Genomic DNA, 24,792 nt, shown 5'->3' on the forward strand with positions numbered 1-24,792 from the left:
TTATCTTGCACCTTGCTGCAATTCTTTATCTCACACATTTTCTGCAATGAGCATATATTATTTCTTCATCCATGTGAAACAAGAGCAAAAGGCCTATTTCATACTTAGATCATTTTCCAATTCTTAGCATATTAAAAGCATTCCAGAACTCTGTTGTTCTTGCCTGTCTGATTTAGCCTTCGGAGCACTAGAGAAACCTGGGCTTAGGTCTAAGAGCTAAACTGCTAAAGTGTCTCCGTATCTGCTGACTGAACCTCTCAAACCATCAGTGTCCTCATAAGTAAAATGGCATTAATATGATCCCTTCCTCTTTTTCGCGGCGGCTAAGAGGGGTTGGGCTGTCTAAACATGAAACTGAACATCTCTTACCCAGCCACTGGCTGCCAGAAACTCATTGAAGTGGACGATGAATGCAAACTTCGTATCTTTTATGAAAAGCGGATGGCAACCACAGTTGCTGCTAACGCTCTGGGAGAAGAATGGAAGGGCTACATGGTCCTTATCAGCAGCAGAAACGATAATCAAGGTTTCTCCATGAAGCAGGGGCTCTTGATTCACGGCCGGGTCTGAGTGCTGCTGAGTAAGGGGCATTCCTGTTATAAACCGAGGAGGATCGGAGAAAGTGCAAATCTGTGCGTGGTTGCATTGTGGATGCCAGTTTGAGCGTCTTCAACTTGGTCATTGTAAAGAAAGGAGAGAAGGAGATTCCTGGACTCACTGTGCCACTGAGGCCCCAAAGAGCTAGCGGAATCCGCAAACTTTTCAACCTTTCTAAACAAGATGATGTCTGCCAGTATGTTGCGAAGAAGCCCCTAATAAAGAAAGTAAGAAACCTAGGGCCAAAGCACCCAAGGTTCAGCGTCTTGTTATTCCACATGCTCTGTAACACAAATGCCAGCACATTGCACTGAAGAAACAGAGCACCAGGGAAAACAAGGAAGAGGGGCTGGAGTGATAGCACAGCGGGTAGAGCATTTGCCTTGCACTCGGCCGACCCGGGTTTGATTCCCAGCATCCCATCTCGTCCCCTGAGCATTGCCAGAAGTAATTCCTGAATGCAAAGCCAGGAGTAACCCCTGTGCATCGCTGGGTGTGACCCAAAGAGCAATAAAAAAAAAAAAGAAAAAGAAAAACAAGGAAGAAGCTGTAGAGTACACTAAACTGCTGGCAAAGAGAATGAAGGAGGCCAAGAGAGCCAGGAGCAGATCTCCAAGAGACGGAGGCTGTCTTCTTTGAGAGCGTCTACCTCCAAGTCTGAATCCAGTCAAAAATGAGTTTTCTGAGTAATGAATAAATAAGACCAGACCAAAAAATAATAATAATATGACCCCTTCCCCACAGGGTTGCCTATAAAAAGCTTTCAGCAGTTTCTGTTATTAAGAATTCAGTGTCATTGACTATCATTTCTCACCACATGTGTCTGTGTCCTGTGTGTCTCATGAGCTAGTAGTCTAATTGCCACATAGTCTAGCTATGTAAATGTGAATAATAAACTCAATTTTTAAATCATTTTTGAATAGACTGACGTTAACTAAAAGGTCATTTTTGGCAAGACAGCTATGTATATCTGCCCAGGATAAATAAGACTGACAGAGCCTAAAAAAAGGGAGAGATGATGTGTCCCTCTCATTACAGCTCATGAAGGCCCCGGTGACCACCACAACTCATGATTTATAAGATAGAATGAAGTTTGGCTATGTGGCAATAAAGAGCTTTTAAGCTTGACAAGATTAGTTTTTTTATGTTGCTCATTCCTTTATCACTTATATTGTTCGCATCCAAAGTAGATTTAGATGATACAAAATGATATCCAAATGATTCTATTTGGAATCTTGAAATTTCTCCTTTCAGTTTTGTAATTGGAGGTTCCGTTTTCTAATTGCTCTCAGTTCTTAAAGATGAATTGCTCTCAGTTCTCACTAATAAATGTTGCCTTCTATATCCTTGGCCCACTTGTCTGTTGGGCTGACTCCAAGTACCACGATTTTCTGTCTTCCTCCCCTATCACTAAGCCAGCCATTGGCAATTGACTTTCTCATTTCATCTTCCTCAGCAACACTCTCAAATGGACTCGCTTCCTTTTTGCCTTGTACCCTACCTGGGCGATCTCAGTCTGTTCTAATGGCTTCAACCACAAGTATTTTTTACCAGTGAACCCTGTATCTGCATTGCCACACCAGTCCTTTCTCTATCCTCTAAGCCTCAGTAACTAACTGACTTCAGGATATCTGTATCTCCACTTGGATATCTTACAGATACCTCAAACTCAACATGTCCAAACTGAACTCATCATCGCCTTACACCAACTCCCTCACAGCATTCCCTATCTCAGGAAATGGCAGGGCTCTCCACCCAGCTAATCGAGCCAGGAATCTATGATTAATCCCTAAATCATCCCAGCTCCCTCACTGCCTAAGCCCAATCAATCACCAAGTTCTCGTAACTCTATTCCCTAAATCTACACCTTTCAATTTTATTTTACAGTGAACTCCTCTTTGCATCATAATCACACCAGTATGCATGTGTACACAACACAGAAAATTACCCCCCCTAAAAAATGGTTTCTTAAAAAGTCCTTGTTGTCTTTATATATGAGGCCCTTCAACATTTTCTGTGATGCATTCTTCTCTTGTTTTTTAAATGCTGCAAACCAGTGTGTGTTTAGCAACCAGGTTTCATGGAAGTCCTGGAGATTAGGGGAGAATGCAAAGAAACAACTGTGATACATTTGAGAGTTCTTGTCTTATATACTCCCATCATGGCTGAATTTAAGCTACAAATAATGATTTTGTAATTTTTCTAAAGACTCAGTAACTAGCTCTTCTGTGTGCATTAAGCCACTGCCTATTACCTATATTTTGAGAGATGCTGATCTAAATAGCTTTTAAATCTATTCACTAATTTTCATTCCACAACTCTTTTTCCTCTCTTTCCTCTCTCTCCTCTCTCCCTCTCCTCCCTCTGTCCCTTCTCCTCTCCCCTCCCTCGCTCTCCCTCTCTCTCCCTCTTTCCTCTCTCTCTCTCTCTCTCTCTCTCTCTCCCTCTCTCTCTCTCTCTCACTCACTCTTTGCTCAAAATCAAACCCAGGGCCTCATAGATATAAGTCATGCACTTTACCTCTGAGTCACAGTTTCAGCCGCTATCACCATTTCTGAGACAATTCCCTTCAATGTCAATCTGATAGGCATCATATTTATTACTATTCTCTAAGTATCCTGTCATCTACCCTAAGGTACAGTCTACGGTTCTTACTGTGGTTTTAGAAGCCACCCACACTTTAGCACCTGTCTGGCCCTCATGTCCTCTCTTCCTTGATCGCAACCAAAAAGAGAGAGACAGAGAGAGAGAGAGAGAGAGAGAGAAAGTTTTCTTCCAGAGCATCTGGAAACTCTCCCTCTCTTCATATCTTTGGACATGATTTGGCTAGAAAGTTTTTGCCTACTATCTTTATTTAACTAATTCTTATCAATCTTTGTTATTACAGGTTAAATGCATCTTCATTTATGTATTTTCTATTATGTGGTGTGGGCATTATGGTACTTGCAGAGGATGCAGTGAGAAGTAAAAATAGTATAAGTCACTCACCTCACAGACCTTATATATTCTAGAGAAGAATTATTAATCAAATAAAGGTAGCCCTGCACTGTCATCCCGTTGTTCATCAATTTGCTCAAGTGGGCACCAGTAACGTCTCCATTGTGAGACTTCTTGTTACTCTTTTTGGCATATCCAATATGCCATGGGTAGCTTGCTAGGCTCTGCCATGCAGGCAGGATATTCTTGGTAGCTTGCTGGGCTCTCTGAGAGGGGCGGAGGAATTGAACCCAGGTGGGCATCATGCAATGCAAATGCCCTACCCACTGTACTATTGCTTCAATCTAATCAAATAAAGGTATTAAAATTTAAATACTATCAAAGGAAGAGATAAAAATTAAACAGATGCATGGCTGTATACAAATTTATCAAATATGACACCTAATATAGAACAATCATGGAAAGATTTCCTAAGTGATAACCGCTTAGTTTTAATGGTTAAACCAAGACATAAGGGATAAATAACTTTATGAATTCTCTGGGTGGATAACTGACAACAGGCAGAAAGAATATGTGAAAATATACTTGGCAGGAATAAATGTGGTAAAATTAAGGAAAGGAAGCAAATTAAAACCAATGTAACATCGCTGTCACTGTCACTGTCATCCCATTGCTCATCAATTTGCTCAAGCAGGCACCACTAACGTCTCCATTTTGAGACTTTTGGTTACTGTTTTTGGTATATTGAATATGCCACGGGGAGCTTTCCAGGCTCTGCCGTGTGGGCAAGATACTCTCAGTAGCTTGCCAGTCTCTTCGAGAGGGGCGGAGGAATCAAACCCAGGTCAGCCGCATGCAAGGCAAATGCCCTACTGCTGTGGAATGTAACATCAGCAAGGTATTATATGAGGTTATGAGACAGGCAGAAGTCTTTTATGAATTGTATTCTAGAGTTTGTTTGAAATTTGTATCTGTAGGAAAAAAAAAAACCTGAAAGCCACCGAAATGCTTAAAGCAGGGTTAATAAGATATTCAAGGTCTAGTTTGGAAAGATCACTGTGGCAGCTGTGAAGGTGAATTGAAAGGAAAGAAAAGAAGATGTGGAAATAAGTTAGAATTATTATCTGGCAGACAAACATCACTGTAACACAAATTGTGATACTGTTAACAGACATGAAGGGGGAAAATTATATATTGGCGAGTTCTACAAGATAACCTGGACAAGGTCAGGGACTGTGTCCTGTGACAAGAATTTTAATAGATGACTCCAAGATTTGTGTTTTGAAACTAAATTAATGGTACCATCATCTTTCAGAAACAAGGAATACCAGAGAAGAACAGGTCTTAAAAGTAAGAGAAAATGATTTGTCTATAGCAGTACCAAGTGTGAGGTATCCTTTAGTGGTACAAAATGTTTTGAGAATTCCTTGATAAAACTCAAATGGAACAGAGTTGATATCTGGATTAGGACATGAGTTTGTAAAATAACTAAATAGTTTACACAAATGAGCTCATCAATTGAAAATGCATAAAATGGGGATAAAAGATTTAAAAGCAAAGCCTTAGGGAACTTCAACATGTAATGGTTGGGCAGTGAAGGCTGCTCGAGAGATGGAAACAAGAAGAGCAAAAGGCAGGGGAAATTGTTGGAAAAAGCCATTGTGTTTGTGTGGAATATTAAGGGCCCATACTGCTAGAGGTGGAAGAATCAGTGCAAAGTGTGGCTGTAAGATCAGTGAGTAAACAACACTTTGGGGGAAGTTTGCTTTTAAAGAAAATACACATCGAGCAGTTTTGTTTTAATGGAACTGATAGAATTTTTATGGTTGTGTTCATGAAAGGCATTTGAGCATACCTATGAGCTATGAGAAACATGGTTCAAAGGAAAGTTGAGAATACAAGATATATAAAGTCTAAATGGTAAGGATAAAATTCACAGAAGCAGAGAATATACGAACTGAAGCCATGATACCTTTGGATCTTCTTTGGATGCCTTTATTCTGACTACATCTCAAATCACTCCTTTGATAACTGTATTCCTTATTAGACTGAATTCTGTGAGGATGGAAATCCCCTTTGCCTCATTTACTTGAGTGGAGCAATACATAATACACAGGTGGGAGACAATAACAGAAATTTTCGATTGCTCATGAAAATGAATGAAATTAGATATACATTTAATAAAACATGCAGTTCCAGAGATCTTAATATGTTGATAGTTGTATATGTATGAACATGCATGCATATACAAGGTTACCAATTTCTGAGCTAAAATTTAACAATATATATATAAAATCGTGTTTAAAGAAAAACTACTTGCATACTAAAACAAAAGTAGCTAAGAAACAGAAATTGAAAGGCAACCAAGAACTGACAACTCTACAAATAGGTAAGCAAGATCATGAGTCATTTTTGTGCAGAAAATTGAGCTGTGATTATATCAGGAAAACAAATGGTGAGAGCACAGCCTGTTGGAACAAGTAAATGCATCATTCACACCAATTCAGGTGAAACCCTACATAATAGGTCTTCAATGGTTTCAAGACCTCCCAATTCAAGCAAACTTAAAAAACAAGAAAATCCTCATTTTGTTTTTGGATCCAGAGTTAAGTGCCTCATTTTAGGAAGGAAGTCTATACAACAACAAAGAAATCAGATGTGCATTTCTCATTTGACTGCGCCAGGATTTTTAGACAAGTAATTTAATCCAGTCTCATTTTCTTTATCTGTGAAATGGGGATAATCATTTCTAACAGGGTGGTTATATATGGCAGAGGGATGACTTCTTATAATAAAGCACCATACTCAGAATAGCTTATCTGCTTCTCTGATTTGAGAATTTTACTCTTCCATAGTCAGTTCTGGCATGATCTCATTCATACTTTATCAACTCTGATTCCTGCAGCAGTGAGATCAGTGCTATACCTAAGACTGAGGAGCACACTAAATGACAGGGTGTGTACGACGATGCTCTGTGAAGCACAGAGAATGACTTAAACTCTACGGGGAAGTAAACTGGAGCCAGTGGACTACATCCAGCTCCTAAAAATCGTTTTTATTTTGGATTTTTCTTTCATGACTCTTGGAGTATCTGTCAGTTTTATTTTTCTAATGATCGAAAGGAAGTAAAAGAGGATGGCATTTAGCAAGTTGGGCACTCACCTGGCACACTGCCAACCCAGTTCAATCCCTCTCACCCCATAAATTCCCCCAGTCCCCACCAGCAGTGATTCCTGAGCCCAGAGTCAGGAGTAATCCCTGAGCAGAATCAGGTGTGGCTCAAAAATAAGCAAACATATCACATGAAAATTACAGTTTCAAATTTCTTGTGTCCATAAAGTTTTACTGGAACACAGCTAACGTACATTTGTTTACCTCTGCATGATGATAGAGTTAAGAACTGTGACAGAGTCTCTCTGTATGGCCTACAGAACTGAAAATACTTATTGTTGAAAATCGCAGACATTTTTAAAATTTAAATTATTATTTTCTGTATAGAAAGAGTTTACTTAAATGTATAAAGATTAGGAAGCAAAGAACTATGACTATTTTTGGCATGGATGTAAGTTCTTTTTGGTTTGTTTCAGTTTTGTGATGCCAGGGATCAAACACAGAGCCTCAGAACTGTGAAGCATGTACTCTACCACTGAGCTTCACTTTCAGCTTTTGTTATTTTTTTTTCTTTTTGGGTCACACCCAGCGAAGCTCAGGGGTTACTCCTGGCTTTGCACTCAGGAATTGCTCCTGGCAGTGCTTGGGGGACCATATGGGATGCCGGGGATCGAACCCGGGTCAGCCATGTGCAAGGCAAACGCCCTACCCGCTGTGCTATCGCTCCGGCCCCCAGCTTTTGTTATTTTTTAAAAAATATGTTCAAGTGTTTGTTATTAAGTGTCTGTAATGTCTGTAATTAAGATTTTTTTAATTTATTTTTATTGAATCACCATGAGACACAGTTACAAAGTTGTTCATGATTGGGTTTCAGTAACACAATGTTCCTTTCCCACCAATGTCTCTAGTTTCCTTTCTGCCTCCGCCCCCACCCCAGCCGACACTGTGGGGCATTATTTCTCTGTCTGTCTGTCTGTCTGTCTGTCTGTCTCTCTCTCTCTCTCTCTCTCTCTCTCTTTCTCTGTTTCTGTCTCTGCCCCCCCCTTTAAGCACTGTGATTTGCAATATTGTTACTGAACGGTTATCATGTATATCACTTTACCTCCTTTCAGCACTCAGTTCTTATCCAGAGTGATCATTTCCAACTATCATTGTTATAGTGGCCCCTTCATTGTCCTAACTGCCCACCCAGACCACTTGTGGCAAGCTTCTAACCATGGGCTAGTCTTCCTGTCCCTCACTTTTACTATCTTTGGGTATTAGTCTCATATTGTGTTTTATTTTAATATCTCACAAATGAGTGCAGTCATTCTCAGTAATAGCTGAATAACCAGGGGCTGTTTTTAAATGCTTCCTTACTCAATAACTAATTCAGAAAAGTATTTATTGAGTGCTTACTCATACCATAGAGTGCTCTAACGTCCGTAGAGGATCGCCATGAACATAATAGAGAAGAATGTCTGCGTGCATTGTACAGACAAGAAACAGATAAGAACTTAATTTTGTCTACTGCGAAGGAAATGCAAGGAATAGAAAAGTGAGATTTAAAATAGGGGGTGCAATTTTTAGATCTAGTAGCCAAAAAAGACATCTTCGTCTTCAAAAGAGAAGGTGATATTTCGAGGAAAGCTGAAAGGACACAGGGAACTTGGGAACTTGGGAGAGTTTGGGAGAAGGTGGTTAGGAGTCAAGTTTGGCGTTCGGGAACTAAGAGTGCTTAGCACACTCAAAGAATATCAAGGAGTCTGGATTATGCATGTGGAGTGAGAAGAGGCGGGGAGGATGTAGTAGGCAAAGGAGTTGGGAAAGTGCTTGACGAGCTTAGTTGAACTCTTGTAGAACTATCTAGTTCCACTGGCTTCTACTCTTAGAGGGCCGGCAAGGATGGAGCAGAGTTCTGGTACAGCCTGGATTATTACATCTGATACAGCTCGATAAGTAGCCATTGGTTTGAGAAGTGGAAGATGTGATGGGGAGGGAGCAGATGGACCATGTGCAATAATCAAGGTGTGAGGAAATAATGATTTCATGGAATTCAGATTGGAAATGCATCCTCTGAGGAGTGAGATACGGTGGGGCATCATATGCAGTTCTGGAGGTCAGAGAAAGGCCAATCCTGGAAATACAAGCTTAGGAGCCACCTGCATATACAAAGGATATAGCTGTGGATGTTATAGCCATTCAGGATTATAAGATGATTCTGCACAGAAGGGAAATACATTGCAAACAACATCAGAGGACTTTAGAGACCTTACTTCAGAGATGCTACTGGGAAGTGCAAAAGGAAGTTTGAGCCTATGAAAAACAAGTAGAATGTTAGAACAGGTATTAAAACTCTAACTGCCATTCATAATTTGAATTGTTCCTAGTTTGCCTAATTGAGGAAACAATTTTATGGTGAGTCAGACTATAATTTTGGAAGTTGCTTTGAAAGACCAATTACAACTTTATGGTATTGCATTTTGGGGATATTGCATATTATCTTGATGGAAATTAATAAGCCACTGGATGGGTACATAATACCTTGTGCTAGTTAAGACAAGATTAAGAAGATAAAATGCTTCTAAGTTATGGACAGGAAATATATGATGTATCAGAAATATGTGGGGTGGTTTTAAATTTTTTTATTTCTGCTGATTCTCACAAATGCTTCCATTTGGACCTGCTGGAAAGGAAAAATGCTTCCATTTTTAAAGAACAGAAAATTTGACTTTCTTGGCATCTGCTTTTGGAAAAAATCTATTAGTTTGGACAGTTATTCAAACTGACGTGGAGACATGATGACTGATCCTTGACTTTCAGGCAGCATTTCTTAAATTTTCTCATTGCTATTTCCCCTACACCAAGGAAACATTAATTTCTACTCCTTAGAAATTTTTTTAATTTTAAAAAATTTTTTATTAGTGAATCACCATGAGGTACAGTTACAAGTTTATGAACTTTCATCTTTGCATTTCAGTCATACAGTGATCGTTTGCCCCTTAGAAATTTTTAATGGTGGCAAAATAGACATGATATAATGTTTATTGTTTTTGACCACTTGTAAGTGTATAATCCAGTGTCATTAAATAAATTCATGATATTATGTAACCATCACCACTATCTATACCTGAAACAATCTCTTATCCTCAACATAAATGCTACCCTCATTATATTTAATAACTCCTTATACCCCTCTCCCCAACCATTAATAATCTGTTATTTTATGTTATTATATGTTCAGTCTTTATGAATTTGCCCTTTTTGGACTTCATGGAAATGGAATCATACAGTATTTGTCCTTCTGTGTTTATCTTATTTCACTTTGCATAATTTTTTCAAGATCCATTGATGACGTAGCTTACATCGAGATTTTATTTTCCTTATAATTGCATAATATTTCATTGTATGTATATACAACATTCTTTGTTCGCACATCCTTTAGCTGATGGATACTTGGGTTGTTAGCACCAAAACAGCTACTTGGTAGTGTTCCCCAAACAAAAAAAAAATAAATATATAAATCCTTTTGAATATATGTTTGTAATTTCAGTCGCTGGGCCCATGAAATAGTAATATCACGTGTTTATGTTCTGTGTGAATATGTCTCTATAAGTTATACATTAAAATAGTAAGATGTCTGTACTTAGTGGTAGATTAGTGGCAGAGATTTGTCTTGCATGTGTTAGATCCCTGCACCATCAATAATAGGAGAGGAGGGGGGTAATACTCATTCACCACTTTTCCAGAACCAGTTTTCAAGTTCTGAGAAAAGTGTTATCACCATCATTGAGACTGCAAGTTCTATAGTAATGAATCCCAGGTTTCTTGCCTGTAACCAGAAGTACCCAATATTTTTTGGTCTCTCTTTTCAGAAGAAAAAGAAAGGATCAGCACACCTTCCCTGGAAATCCACCTTCTTTGCACAATAAGAAAATGTCCCGCAGTTGCACCCAAGGCTACTTGGGAATCACTGTCACCCATATTAGCCCTGCCTCAGATATACAGAAGTAGGTAATATATATGTACACAAACTTAGTAAAGAGGACTAAGGCTGTGTATTTCCTTAAGATGGAGGTGCAAAGATTCCCCTTTCTTCTGGAAGGGCCACTGTCGCTTACCCGCATCCAGCACCTTCAGGCATAGAAATGACCCAGCTCCATAACTAATCTTGAAAAGAACTAAGTCATCCAGGTGGACAGGTCTCCAAGCTGAGAACTCTGTTTTTTATTTATTTTTATTTTTATTTTATTTTATTTTATTGAATCACCATGAGATAGTTACAAGCTTTCATGTTTGGGTTACAATCTCACAATGATCAAACATCCATCCCTCCACCAGTGCACATTCCCCACCACCAATATCCCGGGCATACCCCACCTTTCCCACCCTCCCCCTGACTCCATGGCAGATAATATTCCCCATACTTTCTCTCTACTTTGGGGCATTATGACTTGCAACACAGACACTGAAAGAGGTCATCATGTTTGGTCCATTATCTACTTTGGGCATGCATCTCCCATCCCAACTGGTTCCTCCAGCCATAATTTTCTTAGTGATCCCTTCTCTATTCCATCTGCCTTCTCCCCTATGCTCATGAAGCAGTTTTTCACAAGCTGAGAACTCAGAAACCTTCTCAGAAACCCCTGTGAGAAGACCCAGCAGCCCCGACCCACACCCAACATTCTCTGTGATAGAAACGGCTCAGCTCCACAACTAAGTATCAAACCATCAAGCCATTAAGCCACCAAATACTTCCAGCTCCAAAGCTCCCGGAGCATGTAGCTGCATATGTGCTTTCAACACATCCAGATTTTATAGTACTGACAGCTTAGTAGGAGCACAGAAAATTTGATGGGAAAGTTGCATAGAAGATTTCCAAGCTCATTGAATGAAGACAACATGAATGGCTCAATGGCCACCAATCAGTTCAGTAAGTCCTTAGACAATGACTTTAGTAACATCATTGTGAGATTGAATGGTCATGATGTTTATTGATTTTTTTAATAGTTCCAGCTGCCACTGTTCACGATAGCCAAAATCTGGAAACAACCCGAGTGCCCTATAACAGATGACTGGTTAAAGAAACTTTGGTACATCTACACAATGGAATACTATGCAGCTGTTAGGAGAGATGAAGTCATGAAATTTGCTTTACAAATGGATAGACATGGAGAGTATCATGCTAAGTGAAATGAGTCAGAAAGAGAGGGACAGACATAGAGGGACTCCACTCATTTGTGGAGTATAGAATAACATCACATGAGGCTGACATCCAAAGACAGTAGATACGAGGGCCAGGGGGATTGCCCCATAGGTGGAAGACTGCTTCACAAGCAAAGGGGAGAAGGCAGATGGAATAGAGAAGGGATCACTAAGAAAATGATGGCTGGAGGAATCAGTTGGGATGGGAGATGTGTGTTGAAAGTAGATAACAGCCCAAACATGATGACCTCTCAGTGTCTGTGTCGCAAGCCATAATGCCCAAACGTAGAGAGAAAGTATGGGGGAAATAGTCTGCTATGGAGGCAGAAGGAGGGTGGGAAGGATGGGGTATACCCGGAATATCAGTGGTGGGGAATGTGCACTGGTGGAGGGATGGGTGTTTGATCATTGTGAGATTGTAACCCAAACATGAAAGCTTATAGCTATCTCACGGTGATTCAATAAAATTAAAAATAATAATAATAGTTCCAGCTGCCATTAGGTTGTAACAAGTAATATGAAGTAAATATTTTTTTGTGCCTGGTAAGAGGGAAGGTTTGGGGAAGTAGGTGTGAAACTATTGAAGGTCACATTAGTGGTTGGAGTGGTGTTGGAATATTGAATAGCTGAAACAACTATTATAAAGAACTTGGTAAATCACAGTATTGTAGCACTGTAGCACTGTTTTCCCATTGTTCATCAATTTGCTCAAGCGGCCACCAGTAATGTCTCTATTGTGAGACTTGTTACTGTTTTTGGCATATCAAATACGCCACGGGTAGCTTGCCAGGCTCTGCGATGTAGGCGAGATACTCTTGGTAGCTGGCCAGACTCCTCGAGAGGGGCAGAGGAATCGAACTCAGGTCGGCTGTGTGCAAGGCAAACGCCCTACCCAGAAAACAGTCCAAGGCAAGTAAGTATAAAAAGTAATCTCAGGCCAGGTTGATAGCTCATTGGTAGAGCATAAACCTAGCATGTGTGATGCCTTCTGTTTGGTTCTCAATGACACATAATTCACAGGAACCCTGGGAGTACCCCCAAACTTCACCAAAAAAATGTACTTTTTTTCTCCAAACTAATACAAAATTATTTCTATTTTCTATCCTCTTCAAAATTGATAAAGGTTGATATAGTGAGGAATTCAATAATACTCTGGAAATTAGCTCTTAGAAGTTATATCAATACCAGTGTAGCAAACAGTTTAAATCAAACCTATGAAAAGAGTGGATTTCATGATACTGCTATTCCCATCAAATCTAAACTATCTCTGGGACACAAACATAATAATTAGAAGTGTTATATCACCGTCATCCCATTGTTCATGAATTTACTGGAGTGGGCGCCAGAAACATCTCCATTCGTCCCAACCCTGAGATTTTAGCAACCTCTCCTTACTCATTTTCCCCGACAATTGGAGGCTCTTTTCAGGGTCAGGGAAATGAGACCTGTTATTGTTACTGTATTTGGCATATCGAATGTGCCACGAGAAGTTTGCAAGACTCTTCCATGCGGGTGGGATACTGTCAGTAGTTTATTTACCTTTATGATGATGTGTCGTGGCCGCACAGTCCAAGAATATGTTCACTCATGTGTGAGGCTCAACCTGAGCATTTGGAAAGGGCTGGAGCATGGCAGCGGTTAGGTAGTGGAGGTAGGCTGCCGGGACTGGGTCCCTTGGGGTGGGGAGGGCTCTCACCCACCCCCCTCTGGGGTACCCCTGGTGCAGAGTCCAGTGGCATGGTAATGGGGGCCTCATTTTATGCTCCTTTCCGGGAGAAGCAGCCGTGAGTTCTGGAGGGCAGCTGATGAGGAGATTCAGAAGTTTTATATAAAAGGAAAAAACAAGGACCAATTAGGGATCCAAATCCCAAATTCAGAATATGAAAGGTCAGTCATCAGCAAGATTATGAGATGCATCTTTGGGGTACACAGACTAGAATATATGCAGTATATGGGATACATATTGGTATCTAGAGGGGGCAGTAGGCCAAGATGCCTGGCACATGTTCACCTAAGGCATAGGAGAGTGAGTGTGGTTGTCTAACTGAAGCAAAATGGTTTCATAATTTGCAACAGAGATTACAAAGATTCTTAAGAACATTTGGATAAAAGAACAGTTTTAAATACTTGCGAGAAACCCTCAAGTGTTAAGTAAGTGTAAGGAGAGATTGAGAAGCTACCGGGTTGGAGGAGACTCAAGACACAGGACATGCAGCCTCCGGGGTTGAATTCTTGAATAGGAAAATGGGGAAATTCTGAGTAATAACTGCTGTTTCATTCTAGCGTTCTACTACCGTCAATTTTCTCACTTTAGTGATTGCCCCATTGCACTGCAGCTTTATAACATGCAGGAGAGTTAAGAGTGTACTGGAAATTTCTGTGCCACCTGCAACTCTTCTTCCAGTGTCAAGAACTTCTTCCAGTATCATCATCCCATTTGATCATCGGTTTTCTCAAGCAGTCTCAGTAACGTCTCCATTCGTCCTAGCCCTGAGATTTTAGAAGCGTCTTTTTACTCGTCCTTCCCAATGGTGCTGCATTGGAGGCTCTTTCAGGGTCAGGGGAATAAGACCCAGCATTATTACTGGTTTTGGCATATGAATATGCCACCCGCCACCGGGAGTTTGCCAGACTCTCCCAGTATAAATAGAAAGCCAAAGAAAACAAACAAAGTTTCTGATAGCTCCTGAATGATAAGATCAAACTCGTGACTGGTTGCTGAAGAATGGCTGGGCTAGTGGATCTGTATTTGTAACATCTCCCCAAATCTGACATGCAAGTAACTCCTGTCTTTTTTTTTCCCTTCCCATTTCATTCCAGGGTGTGTTGGGTGCACCACGTCACTGGGATGTGGGTGTACCCTTTCCTGGAACACATCGGCCAGGGAGCCAGAATCATCTTCTTCTCGTCCACAACCATCTTAATGAACTTTTTGTACCTGCTGGGAGAAGTTCTGAACAACTATATCTGGGACACAGAGAGAAGTAAGTATTGTTAAGGGGAGCATAAAGCAAGAGAATTTCTTTTTCAAAGAGCATGGGTAGCGACTTAAGGAAAATTCCACTATAGCACAGGATCACTTAGGAAGAATTACTGTTTTATAGCCCCAGCATTAATTTAAGAGCTGCTGTCACCTGCAGGGAAGGTATATTATTCACTCTGTCTTATTAGCTAGTAAGACGTTCAGACGTAAGAGAAGAGAAGCATGTCTATAAATTTTTATAGGAGGAAATGTAATGTTAGCAGGGGGGGGGGGGAAAGTAAGACATTCATCCTGTCTTTAGCTGCCTTAGCTAAAGAGACCCCCAGTTAAGTGAAATATAAATGTAACCAGTGTCATTAGAAGCTATACCAGTCTCCACTTATTTTGTCACCCTCTGGGTAGGTGCATTGTCATCCTAGAAGTCTCTCCACCATTCTGCTAAAACTCTTAGGCACAGTGTACCTCTGGCCCTGTGCTGCACTAGTGACAGGTCTGATTCAAGGGCTGATGGAGGCAGAGAGGTGCGGGCAGTAAAGGGTAGTATTTCATTGCTGAAAAAACTGTTAACCTCTGACTTCATTTCTCTTTTGTTTCTATTTATGGCAGAGCCTCCATCTTTGCAAAGCACATAATGTTATCCAAGCTGTGCAAAACCTGCCCAAACTGTCCGTAAGATATATAAAATATTTAAAAAATGGGACCATGGAAAAAGAAACAGTAGACAAATTTAGTTATTTGAGTCCTGCATGGAAACCGAACCCATGGCAAGATGGTTTGGGGGTTTAGCAAAGCTCTTGGCATCACCTCCAATACGGTCACAACATTTCAGACATGACCTCTCAATCATCTGTTTTGTTCTGTTTGGGTTTTGTTTTTGTTTTGTTTTATTTGGGGGCCACACCCAGCAATGCTCAATAGTTACTCCTTGCTTTGCACTCAGAAATTACTCCTGGTGGTTCTCAGGGGACCATATGGGGTGTGGGGGATTGAGCCCAGACCAGCTACATACAAGGCCAGTGCCCTTCCCACTGTATTATCTCTCAGGCCCCTCCCAGTGATCTTTTTTTTTGCCAATACTGAGTGCCCTACTCTGTGCCAGACACTAAGCCAGGAAGTTAATCTAATCAAATAAAATACAATTGTTGCATGGTTATTGAATCAGACATCTTGTGTGTCAGGAATCTTCTAAGACTGTATGTGGTTAAGATATTAACCAATATTAAATGGCTCAAAGGAATTTGAGGGTTTCTTTTCTCAGCAGCTGGCTTTATTTTAATAAGTGGTCTCTTTTTAAAAAAATACATAATATTGTCAAATAGTTGTTTTTAATTCAGGCCACAGCTTAGGATACCAGATATTCTCTTAGTTTACTTCCCTGTAAATGGGAACAGTAATCTTTCCCCATCAGTTAACTTATAAAACTATTTAGTTAACTTACAGAAATATTTTTAGGATTAAATTGGAAACTTTCTCAGCTTCTGGGAGAAAGGCAATATTTAAATTGAAGCTAATATTTCCAATCTGCGTTGTCCACAGAGTGCTTGTAAGCATTTTTCCGCCATTTGTTTGATTTTGACAATGAGTTAGGTCTTGGTGCTCATATGAGAAGATAACCTGAAAGGCAGGAGAACAAAAAACAATCGAAGTTAATAGAAATCTGGAAAATCGGAAAGGAAAGGAAAGAAATCTTCCTTTTAGCAGTTTTGACTGCAAAGTAAAAGATAAATAGTGAAACAAGGTTTTGTAAATGAGTGATGTGTTCAATTTAATTTGTGCCATTTCCTTAAGTGACATTAATTAGGGTTCACTAATATTTTGTAACTTATTTCAGATAAAGAGATTAAGTCTTTCTACATAGAACTATCTAGTGAATTCCACAGAAGCAGATAATTGTGTGCCAAGAGTATCCATTTCATTCAGGAGATGGTTCCAGACAGATGGATGACCTCCCCTAAGTTGTTCCTGCCCCCCTCCCCGTCCCAAATTATGTTAAACATAAACAGAATGGGAAGTGTTGTTTTTGAACCAGCATTTCTAAATTGTGGGACTTCACATTATGTCTAGATATTTTAGTTTTTCAGAATATTTGGTGATCTAACCATGCCAGGTTCACAGTTTCCTTCTGGACTCAGTGGATTGGAGTTGAGTGTCCATTACTCTTGGAGATGACTCGGATTTTCCCTCTGTCCCACCTTGTACCTTTGGTCAAATCAGCTGTCTGGTTCTGTTGGTTGCTGACTTTGGAACTGCTAATTGGAAACAAGGTGTTGTGTGTACATTAGAATGAATTGAATATAATCATGTGCAGGATTGCAGTGACGCATTTGTTTAATATACCCCAAATAACTCACCCCCAGAATCTCAACTACCTTATTTGTTTTGTTTTGTTTTGTTTTGGAGGACCACACCTGGCAGAACTCAGAGGCTACTCTTGGCTTTGTCCTCAAGGGTCACTGCTGGTAGTGCTCAGGGAACCATGTGCAGTGCTAGGGATTGAGCCACCATCAGCTTCATGCAAGACAAGTGCCTGAACTCCGGGCCTATCTCTCTGGTCCAGGAATACCACATCTAAACCCCATTCATTTGAGCTATATACCAGGAGAACCTGGCAAGCTACGGAGAGTTTCCTGCCAAATGGGAGAGCCTCACAAACTCCCTATGGTGTATTCATATGCTAAAACCAGTAACAATGCTGGGTCTCATTCCCCTGACCCTGAAAGAGCCTCCAATGTGGCAGGACGAGTAAAGAGAGGCTTCTAAAATCTCAGGGCTAGGGTGAATGGAGACGTTACTGAGACTGCTCAAGAAATTCTACGATCAACGAGATGATGATGATGATGATGATGATGATGATGATGATGATGATATGTTTTTTTCAGTGATTTACTATTTTCCCCTTAGTTATGTTATGTGAGCATCAACTTAAAATAAAACTGCATTACAAAAGATATTATAACTCATTTAAGTCACAAATTTTTTTTTTAAATGTATGAGAAGGAAATAATCTAAGCCAACTCTTTTCTTTTCCTAAGGGACAGCTGAGGGTTGGAAATCTTAGTGACTAACCAAAATAGCTGGTCACAGAGCCAGCATTTTCTGACTGAGGCTCATCCAGTATTATTTCTAGTGAATCATCAGCATGTCACCTTGGGAAACCCAGACACAGGCACACTCAGACACATGACTCAGAAAAATGGATCTCACTGCTAAAATCACAAAACAGAGCAGGGAGGTAGTCAAGCGATGAGAAGCAACCCAGGTTCAATTCCCAGCACTGCGTTACTCCACACAGGCCTCCCGGATACAGCCCTGGAGGGCCCCCAGGCACTGCCAGGTGTGACCCAGGTATCTCCTCTGCTCTGAAGCCTCCCAAGCCAGTGCCATCAAGCCAGCCGCAAAGACATCCAACAACAAAGTTATTCACACAACAGGCCCATGTTGTTTCATACTTCCAGATGCTGGAAGTTCAAAATCAAGATGCTAATGTTATAGTAGGTGCCAGCTCTCAGGTACTTGTCCTCAGGTAGTCAAAATTGAAAGCAAGAGACAGGTATCAAATAGCTGAATTCAGAGAAGGTGTTAGTCAAGGGGCCCAAGAGATAGTAAAGCAGGCAGGGTGCTTGCCTTGCCAGGGATTGCCAGGCTCAATCCCCGGCATCCTGTATGGTTCCCCAAGCCCTATCAAAAGTGATCCCTGAGCATCGTTGGGTGGGATCCAAAAGTTTAAAAAAAAAAAGTATATATTTTTTTTATTTAAAAGAATGATTCTCTTTTCCCTAGGGAAAAAAAGTAATTCAGGTTATAAGGGCCCACCCTGTGACATTCCACCATGGAAATTCCTTAGCGCCGTATTCTCATCTCACCTTATCTACTCCCTTTCATCCCAATCTTTGGTAAGATTGTTTCCTCTGCGGGCTGTGTAGGAGGCCCCTCTCCTTGCCCTGTGTGAGGATGACTGTCTTCCTATTGTCCTTCCTGTTGACCTCTGTGTGACAGCTGTCACCAAAGGATGCCCTTTCATACAGAGATGGCTCCCAGTGCAGAGTGTATGAGTGCATTGGGGACCTGGTTTTGATTCCTGGCATGAGCACCTTCTGGGGTGACATCCAACTCTGTACTGGGAGCAGTCCCTGTATCCCCGTGATTTAAAAATAAATGAATAAATAGACTCTTAGTACCATCTCCATGACTTGATTAGAACCTGGAGAAGACCCTCTCGCTGAACACAGTTCATGCCCAAGAACCGGGATTTAGGAATTCAGTATACCAAAACACAATTCGTAACCTGCCTTTTGCTTCACCCTCCTCCGCAAATGTATATCCTTCATCTCTGAAAACTCCATTCCCAACAGTGCCCAAAGTCTTCTAAATTCAACTTCTAAGTCCAAAAGTCTCATCTCAGGGGTGGGGAAGACTGACAGTCACTTCCCAGCTGTGAACCTGTGAAATCAAATAGAAAATTTTCTGCTTTCAAAACCCCAAGGCAAGATAGTTCCAGACCATGTATATACCTGCTCCAAGCACAGACCATGAAACATGGATAATGCTTCCCCCCTCCAAAAGAAAGAGAAAGCAGGGGGAAAGAAGATGAAGGAATCAAAATTCCTCATCCAGTGGGAGAGTTAGCAAAGCACTTGACATTTCACATTAGTGGTGCCCTGTCCTGATGGGGAGGCAGGACCTGACCCAACCCTCCCCACCTGCGTGGCAGTCCTCCCTCACGTTCTGGGACTAAGGTGGAGCTGCTTAGGAATGACGCTTCCTTCATCATTCAATCCTGTCTGCATTCCTTTCAGTCCATGCTGGAAGTGTTTTTCTACTGGTCTAGTATTTCTGAAAAAAAAAAAAATACCCCAGGGTTACAGTGCTTGGGGGGTCCAGATCAATAGACAGAAGAGTCTCACAGTGTTCTCCCGTCTTCTGCTAAGATGATTCCTGGGGCCCAGGGGATGTCACATCTTGAATCTCTCTAGAAAGCAGTGCTCCAGAAAATCCCTTGCCTATCGTTTCTACCCCAAGGTACTGGGGTTAGGGCCTCAGTGCATGAACGGGGAAGAAGTTGGGGGCCAAAGAGGTTCCCAGTTCATCTTAGAATGGCTGGAACATTTCTCTACTGAAGCCGAGAAAATATTCCCATTCCAGTGTGTCAGACCAAGGTGCCCCATCTCAAGAAAATTAACCTTCGTACTGTCCAAAGGAAAAAGTTGGGGTGAGGATGTGGAGAAAGCGGGTGATAATGGCTCGAGATGGGCACAGCCAGCCCATGTCACAGACACATCGATCTTTGCTTCCTCCAGGCAACCCCCAGGCCCACCCAGTTCTAGCACTGACCCAGACTAGATGAATGAGTGCAGCGGCCTATCCCCGTTGCCCCCCGCAAGAGCACGGCGCCTGCATGAACTTGGTGACAGGTTTCTTTCTGCCTCTGGGGTGGAAATTAGGAGGAACCTTGGATTCTTCCAAACATTAGTTGCAGCTGCATCATTTTTTCCCTCCATCTCAAAGCTGCCAAACAAAAATAGATGGTGAGCCATTTTCCCTGCCTGGGTCAGTGAGCACCCCGTGATCTCCTCCCCGCTGCGAGTGAAGATTCCACAGTTGCTGCCAGGTCACCCCATCCTCGGGAGCAGGCTCAGGAGGAAAGGCACTTGAGTGAAGAGCCCCTGCCCCCTGCCCTCCCCCCACCCCACATCCCATGCCTGTTTCCATGTGGGAGCAGAAGGTGGACTCGAAGTGGAAGCATATCCTGTGTGCAGTTCAATGAGACCCTGATTCTTGTTTTTCTGTCTTTGTCTGAGTGATCCAACAACTCAGGCATCTCCTGCCTTTCCCCCCACCCCCCAGCCCCTGCCCCAGCTCCTCAGATGTCCTTGCTTCCCAGTGTGGAGTTTTCCAAGAAGAGCTTTGGAAAAATAGCAGTAGAGATCCCTGCCAGTTCCTTAGTCATGGAAACCAAACCTTAGTTCTGAGGACACCTGTGCGGTACATGTCCCACTTGCTCCAGATCCCGCAGTCCCCACCCCATCCCCCCACAAAAAATCCACCTAGCTGCTGAGCTGCTGCTGCCCAGGAGTGGGGGGGGTGGGGGGTTCTAATATATGCACCATCTGGTGACTCACTAGGGTGAGGCTTTATCATTTTTCTGTTGGGGAGAAGTTTCATATTTGTTTCTGCTGTTGCTCCCCTAGTCCAGCCTTTTGTTCATTGTTCAGCAATTTCTTCCATAATGACCAGTTGAGTTCCAACTATGAGACAAGCTGGATTGAGAGCTCAAGATACAATCAGGGACCAAATGGTCACGGGCTCTGAGTTCAGACATCAGAGAGCTCCAACTCTTTTTTTTTTTTAATAGCAATAAACCTGCAAAGCAATATTTGGGATTCTTTTTTTTAAAATAATTTATTTATTTTATTGAATCACCATGTGGAAAGTTACAAAGTTTTCAGGCTTATGTCTCAGTTATACAATGTGTGAACACCCGTCCTTCACCAGTGCACATATTCCACCACCAAAAACCCCAGTATACCTCCCAACCCCACACTCCACACCCCCGCCTGTGTAGCTGATAAATTTCACTTCATTTTCCCTTTACCTTGATTACATTCCATATTTCAACACAAAACTCACTATTGTTGTTAAAGTTTCCCACAAAAAAGCAGCCCTGCTGACAAGGAAGCATTTGATTATTAATTTTCCATTGCTGAGAATGAAGAGATATGAAGTCACGTGGCCACAATATCGGTTTAGGATTTCTGTATTTTAGTATGTTAGTAATTAACTCCAGGGAGATTTATGTTAGAAATTGCATCATTTCCCTTCCTGGGGCAACATGGGGCTATGGCTTAGTTCACAGTCTAGACACATGGCTGCAAGCAGTTTCTGGTACCAAAAGTAGTCTAGCTGGCCTCTGGATCTTGGTTGATCAGCAGCAGAGCGGCCCCACAAACATGAAGCCACCCGGGTCTCATCTCCGCAGAGCGCGCACCAGTATCGCCTGCCCACGCGTCCCGCTGTTTCAAGTTCATACCTCTTTTTTTTTTCCTCCCGCACCACCAAGTTTGTACCTCCTTAATGGTCCTTATAATATGGTGGATGCCATGCCGCTTTTCCCCGAAAAGGGAAAAAAAAACGAGAAAGAGAGACTGTTACCCTCCTTGGCCGGTGTGGGACTATGGCTTAGTTCACAGTCTAGAGACATTGCTGCAAGCAGTTGCTGGTACCAAAAGTAGTCTAGCTGGCCTCTGGATCATGGTTGATCAGCAGCAGAGCGGCCGCACAAACATGTGGCCACCCAGGTCGCATCTCGGCAGAGCACGCGCTGGTATGGCCCCTGGCCTGAGATTGCCCTATTTGGGATTCTTGAATTTCAACAAGTCTCTGAGAATTTGGTGTTTGAAGCAAAATGTTTAGCTGAAAAACAAAGAACCAGGGGGCTTTTGCCAGACAGATCTTTAATTGAGGAAAATATAGAAGATGAAAATCACAAACTGTCCACTATAGGAGCAGGCAGAGGTCTTACCAGTTCAGTCCATTTTAGTCTCTCAGGAAGAAAAGTAATTCCTGCCAGGATTGGATTAAATAGAGGCAACCTGAATTTAAGGACATACTTAAGAGTATGGAAATAACCTGTCTTGTTGCTAAAAATTCTATGAGCATTTCTTTTTAAAGTCTTGTTTTTTGAAAATCCAGAGTCCTTTCCTCATGAAGGAACAAGACCAAAATTAAAATCCATTTGAAACTGACTACACACTTCCTGCTAGCAGTAGATAACAGAAGTATGGTTGGGTTTTCCATACTAATTCAGTGAGTCAAGAACCTCTGTGCCACTTGTATCCCAGAGATGTTTTGTCATGATTTGGGAGGACCGGGTGGGAACAGAGGTGAGAAGGGCGTTCTTGGAGGAAGTTACAAATCACTTTTCTCCCTAGGACAGTGGAGAGGGGTGGGTAAGAAGAAGGGGGAGATAAGAGCTTTTAAAGCCTGCTCATGGTTTAATCTACTATTAAAATTACGTTGTTTGCCTGTATTCCTAGGCATGGAAGAAGAAAAAGAGAAGCCTAAATTGGAATGAAATGCCAGTGCATAAGGAAGAGCTGGATTGAACCACCAGTGAGGATTTATACCTCCCTGCACGTTGGCAGTGCAGAAGAACCCAGTGACGGCGGCCTCGACCCCCCAGACCCAGGACGAAGACTGCTTTTATACAGAAACATACGAGAATACAGGCATTTCTAAAAGAACTTACCCTCCTGTCCTTTATCAACTTCCTTCCAAATTCAATGTTGATAATGACATTCTTTTTTCTTCTCTTCCTCCTGAGTCTTTTAAATGAAACATTGGGATTTTTCTTTTAATGTATATATAGACCTGTAATTTCATGTGTTCCAAGATGAATAAATTCCTGTGGTGTTTCTTGTTGAGAAATAAGTGAAAGATCAAAAGGTCAGGGGGCCAGGGCCATGGGACAGTGGGCAGGGCACTTGCCTTGCACACGGCCAACCCCGATTCAACCCTTGACATCCCACATAGACCCCTCAAGTCCACCAGGAATGATCCCTGAGTGGCAGAGCCAGGCGTAAGCCCTGAACCCTGCCGGATGTGACCACATAATAAAACAAAACAAAGCAAAAAATCAAAAGGGCATATGCAGGGCAAGATATTGGTACTTCTGGGGCTGTCGCTGCCTGAATGAGTGCACTAGTGAACTGGGCCCCGGAGATGCCCAGAGAGGAAACCCCACCGGGTCTGTCACAATGATGGTAGCTCTCCTCTCACAGGCTTTGGTAGGAATAATCACATCAATTCAATGAAAACCTAGGTGTATGTGCATCTCACAATATCATGAACCCTTTCCTGGATACAAGCTATCATCTTAATAAAGGCCAGGCCACCCCTGTGTAAAATATGTTTGGTAAGCACCCCAGTACCCCAGGCCTCCCCCACTTATGTGGTGAAAAGAGTAACGTCTTTGTAACCTGTAGAAATCTCTTAGTAACACCTGTAAATTCTTACAATGTTCCTGTTTTTAAAATCCATACCTTTTTGACAAATCTAAAAGGTATAATTTTTGAAGACCTGAGAAGCAGCTCATTTCTGGGGTCTTTGGCCAGACTTTTTGTTTTAGTTGCTCCCCAGCAGTGCTCAGGTGCTATTGCCAGCCCAGTACTTGGTCCTGGTGATGCCAGAGAGAGCCAGTAGTTCTGATGATCAAACCCAGCCCTTCTGCATGCAAAACATGAAGTCGGCCATTTACCTATTTATTTATTGCCTTGCTGAGGTTTAAACTCAGAGTTTAAGCACATGCAAGCCATGTGCTTTACCACTTAACCACCTCCCAACCCTAAAGCATCATGTAGAATATTACATAAATTGGAACATATAACTTTATAAATATGGGCTCTGATTGTCCCCAGTGAAAGAGATCAACAGAAAATAGAGAGGAACCCAGGGAATGCTCATTAATGGAGCACCAGCCTTGCAGGCATGAGGAGGATGCTGCCATAAGTTTGATTCCTAGGGCCCTCCACAGACCTATGTGCACCCCAAGAGCACTGCTTTGGGGGAATCCCTGTCACTGCAACAAAGCGTTCAGTTTCTAATGCAGCACAACCATGCGTGTTGCAGACACCCCAAGGAAGTGTGTACAAGACACCCCCTCCCCATCAAAGAACAATGAGAAAGAAGGGGGGTGAAAATTTAAGAAAGAAAAGAATACTTGTAATATAAAAAGCACTCAATCTGAAAATAACAATACACTGCTATCATAATGTCATTAAACACTAGGATCCAGTCTATCTCTCTCTCCCACACCTACCTGCACATACATTCTCTTCCCCTTTTATCTTGTCTGCAACCTAATCTAATAACAATCCATAGCCTCGTTGTCTCAAATGGCCCCTGCCAAGGACCTACACGGACTTGAAGGAGGAGAGTGGATTTTCTAAGGGTTACTGATAACTTTTTTATTTTATATTTTGGGG

The 24,792-nt window shown here is 41.8% G+C and overlaps 1 protein-coding gene and 1 pseudogene across 2 annotated transcripts in view; both read left to right on the forward strand.

The window, feature by feature from the left end:
* AIG1 (androgen induced 1) overlaps window positions 1-23,680 on the forward strand; it is a 287,157-nt gene extending 263,477 nt beyond the window's left edge. The window contains exons 5-7 of one of the 2 annotated variants that reach the window (XM_055134767.1): window positions 14,650-14,813; window positions 15,419-15,481; window positions 22,846-23,680. In XM_055134767.1, coding sequence (XP_054990742.1) covers window positions 14,650-14,813; window positions 15,419-15,444 — 190 coding nt within the window. In that variant the 3' untranslated portion in view covers window positions 15,445-15,481; window positions 22,846-23,680. The remainder of the gene's footprint in view (window positions 1-14,649; window positions 14,814-15,418; window positions 15,482-22,845) is intronic. The other variant, XM_055134765.1, reaches the window with a different exon arrangement.
* On the forward strand, window positions 349-1,387 carry LOC101545148 (40S ribosomal protein S6-like; annotated as a pseudogene).
* Window positions 23,681-24,792: the final 1,112 nt, after the last annotated feature.

Source organism: Sorex araneus, chromosome 4 (genome assembly GCF_027595985.1).
Source record: "Sorex araneus isolate mSorAra2 chromosome 4, mSorAra2.pri, whole genome shotgun sequence".
Lineage (NCBI taxonomy): Eukaryota > Metazoa > Chordata > Mammalia > Eulipotyphla > Soricidae > Sorex > Sorex araneus.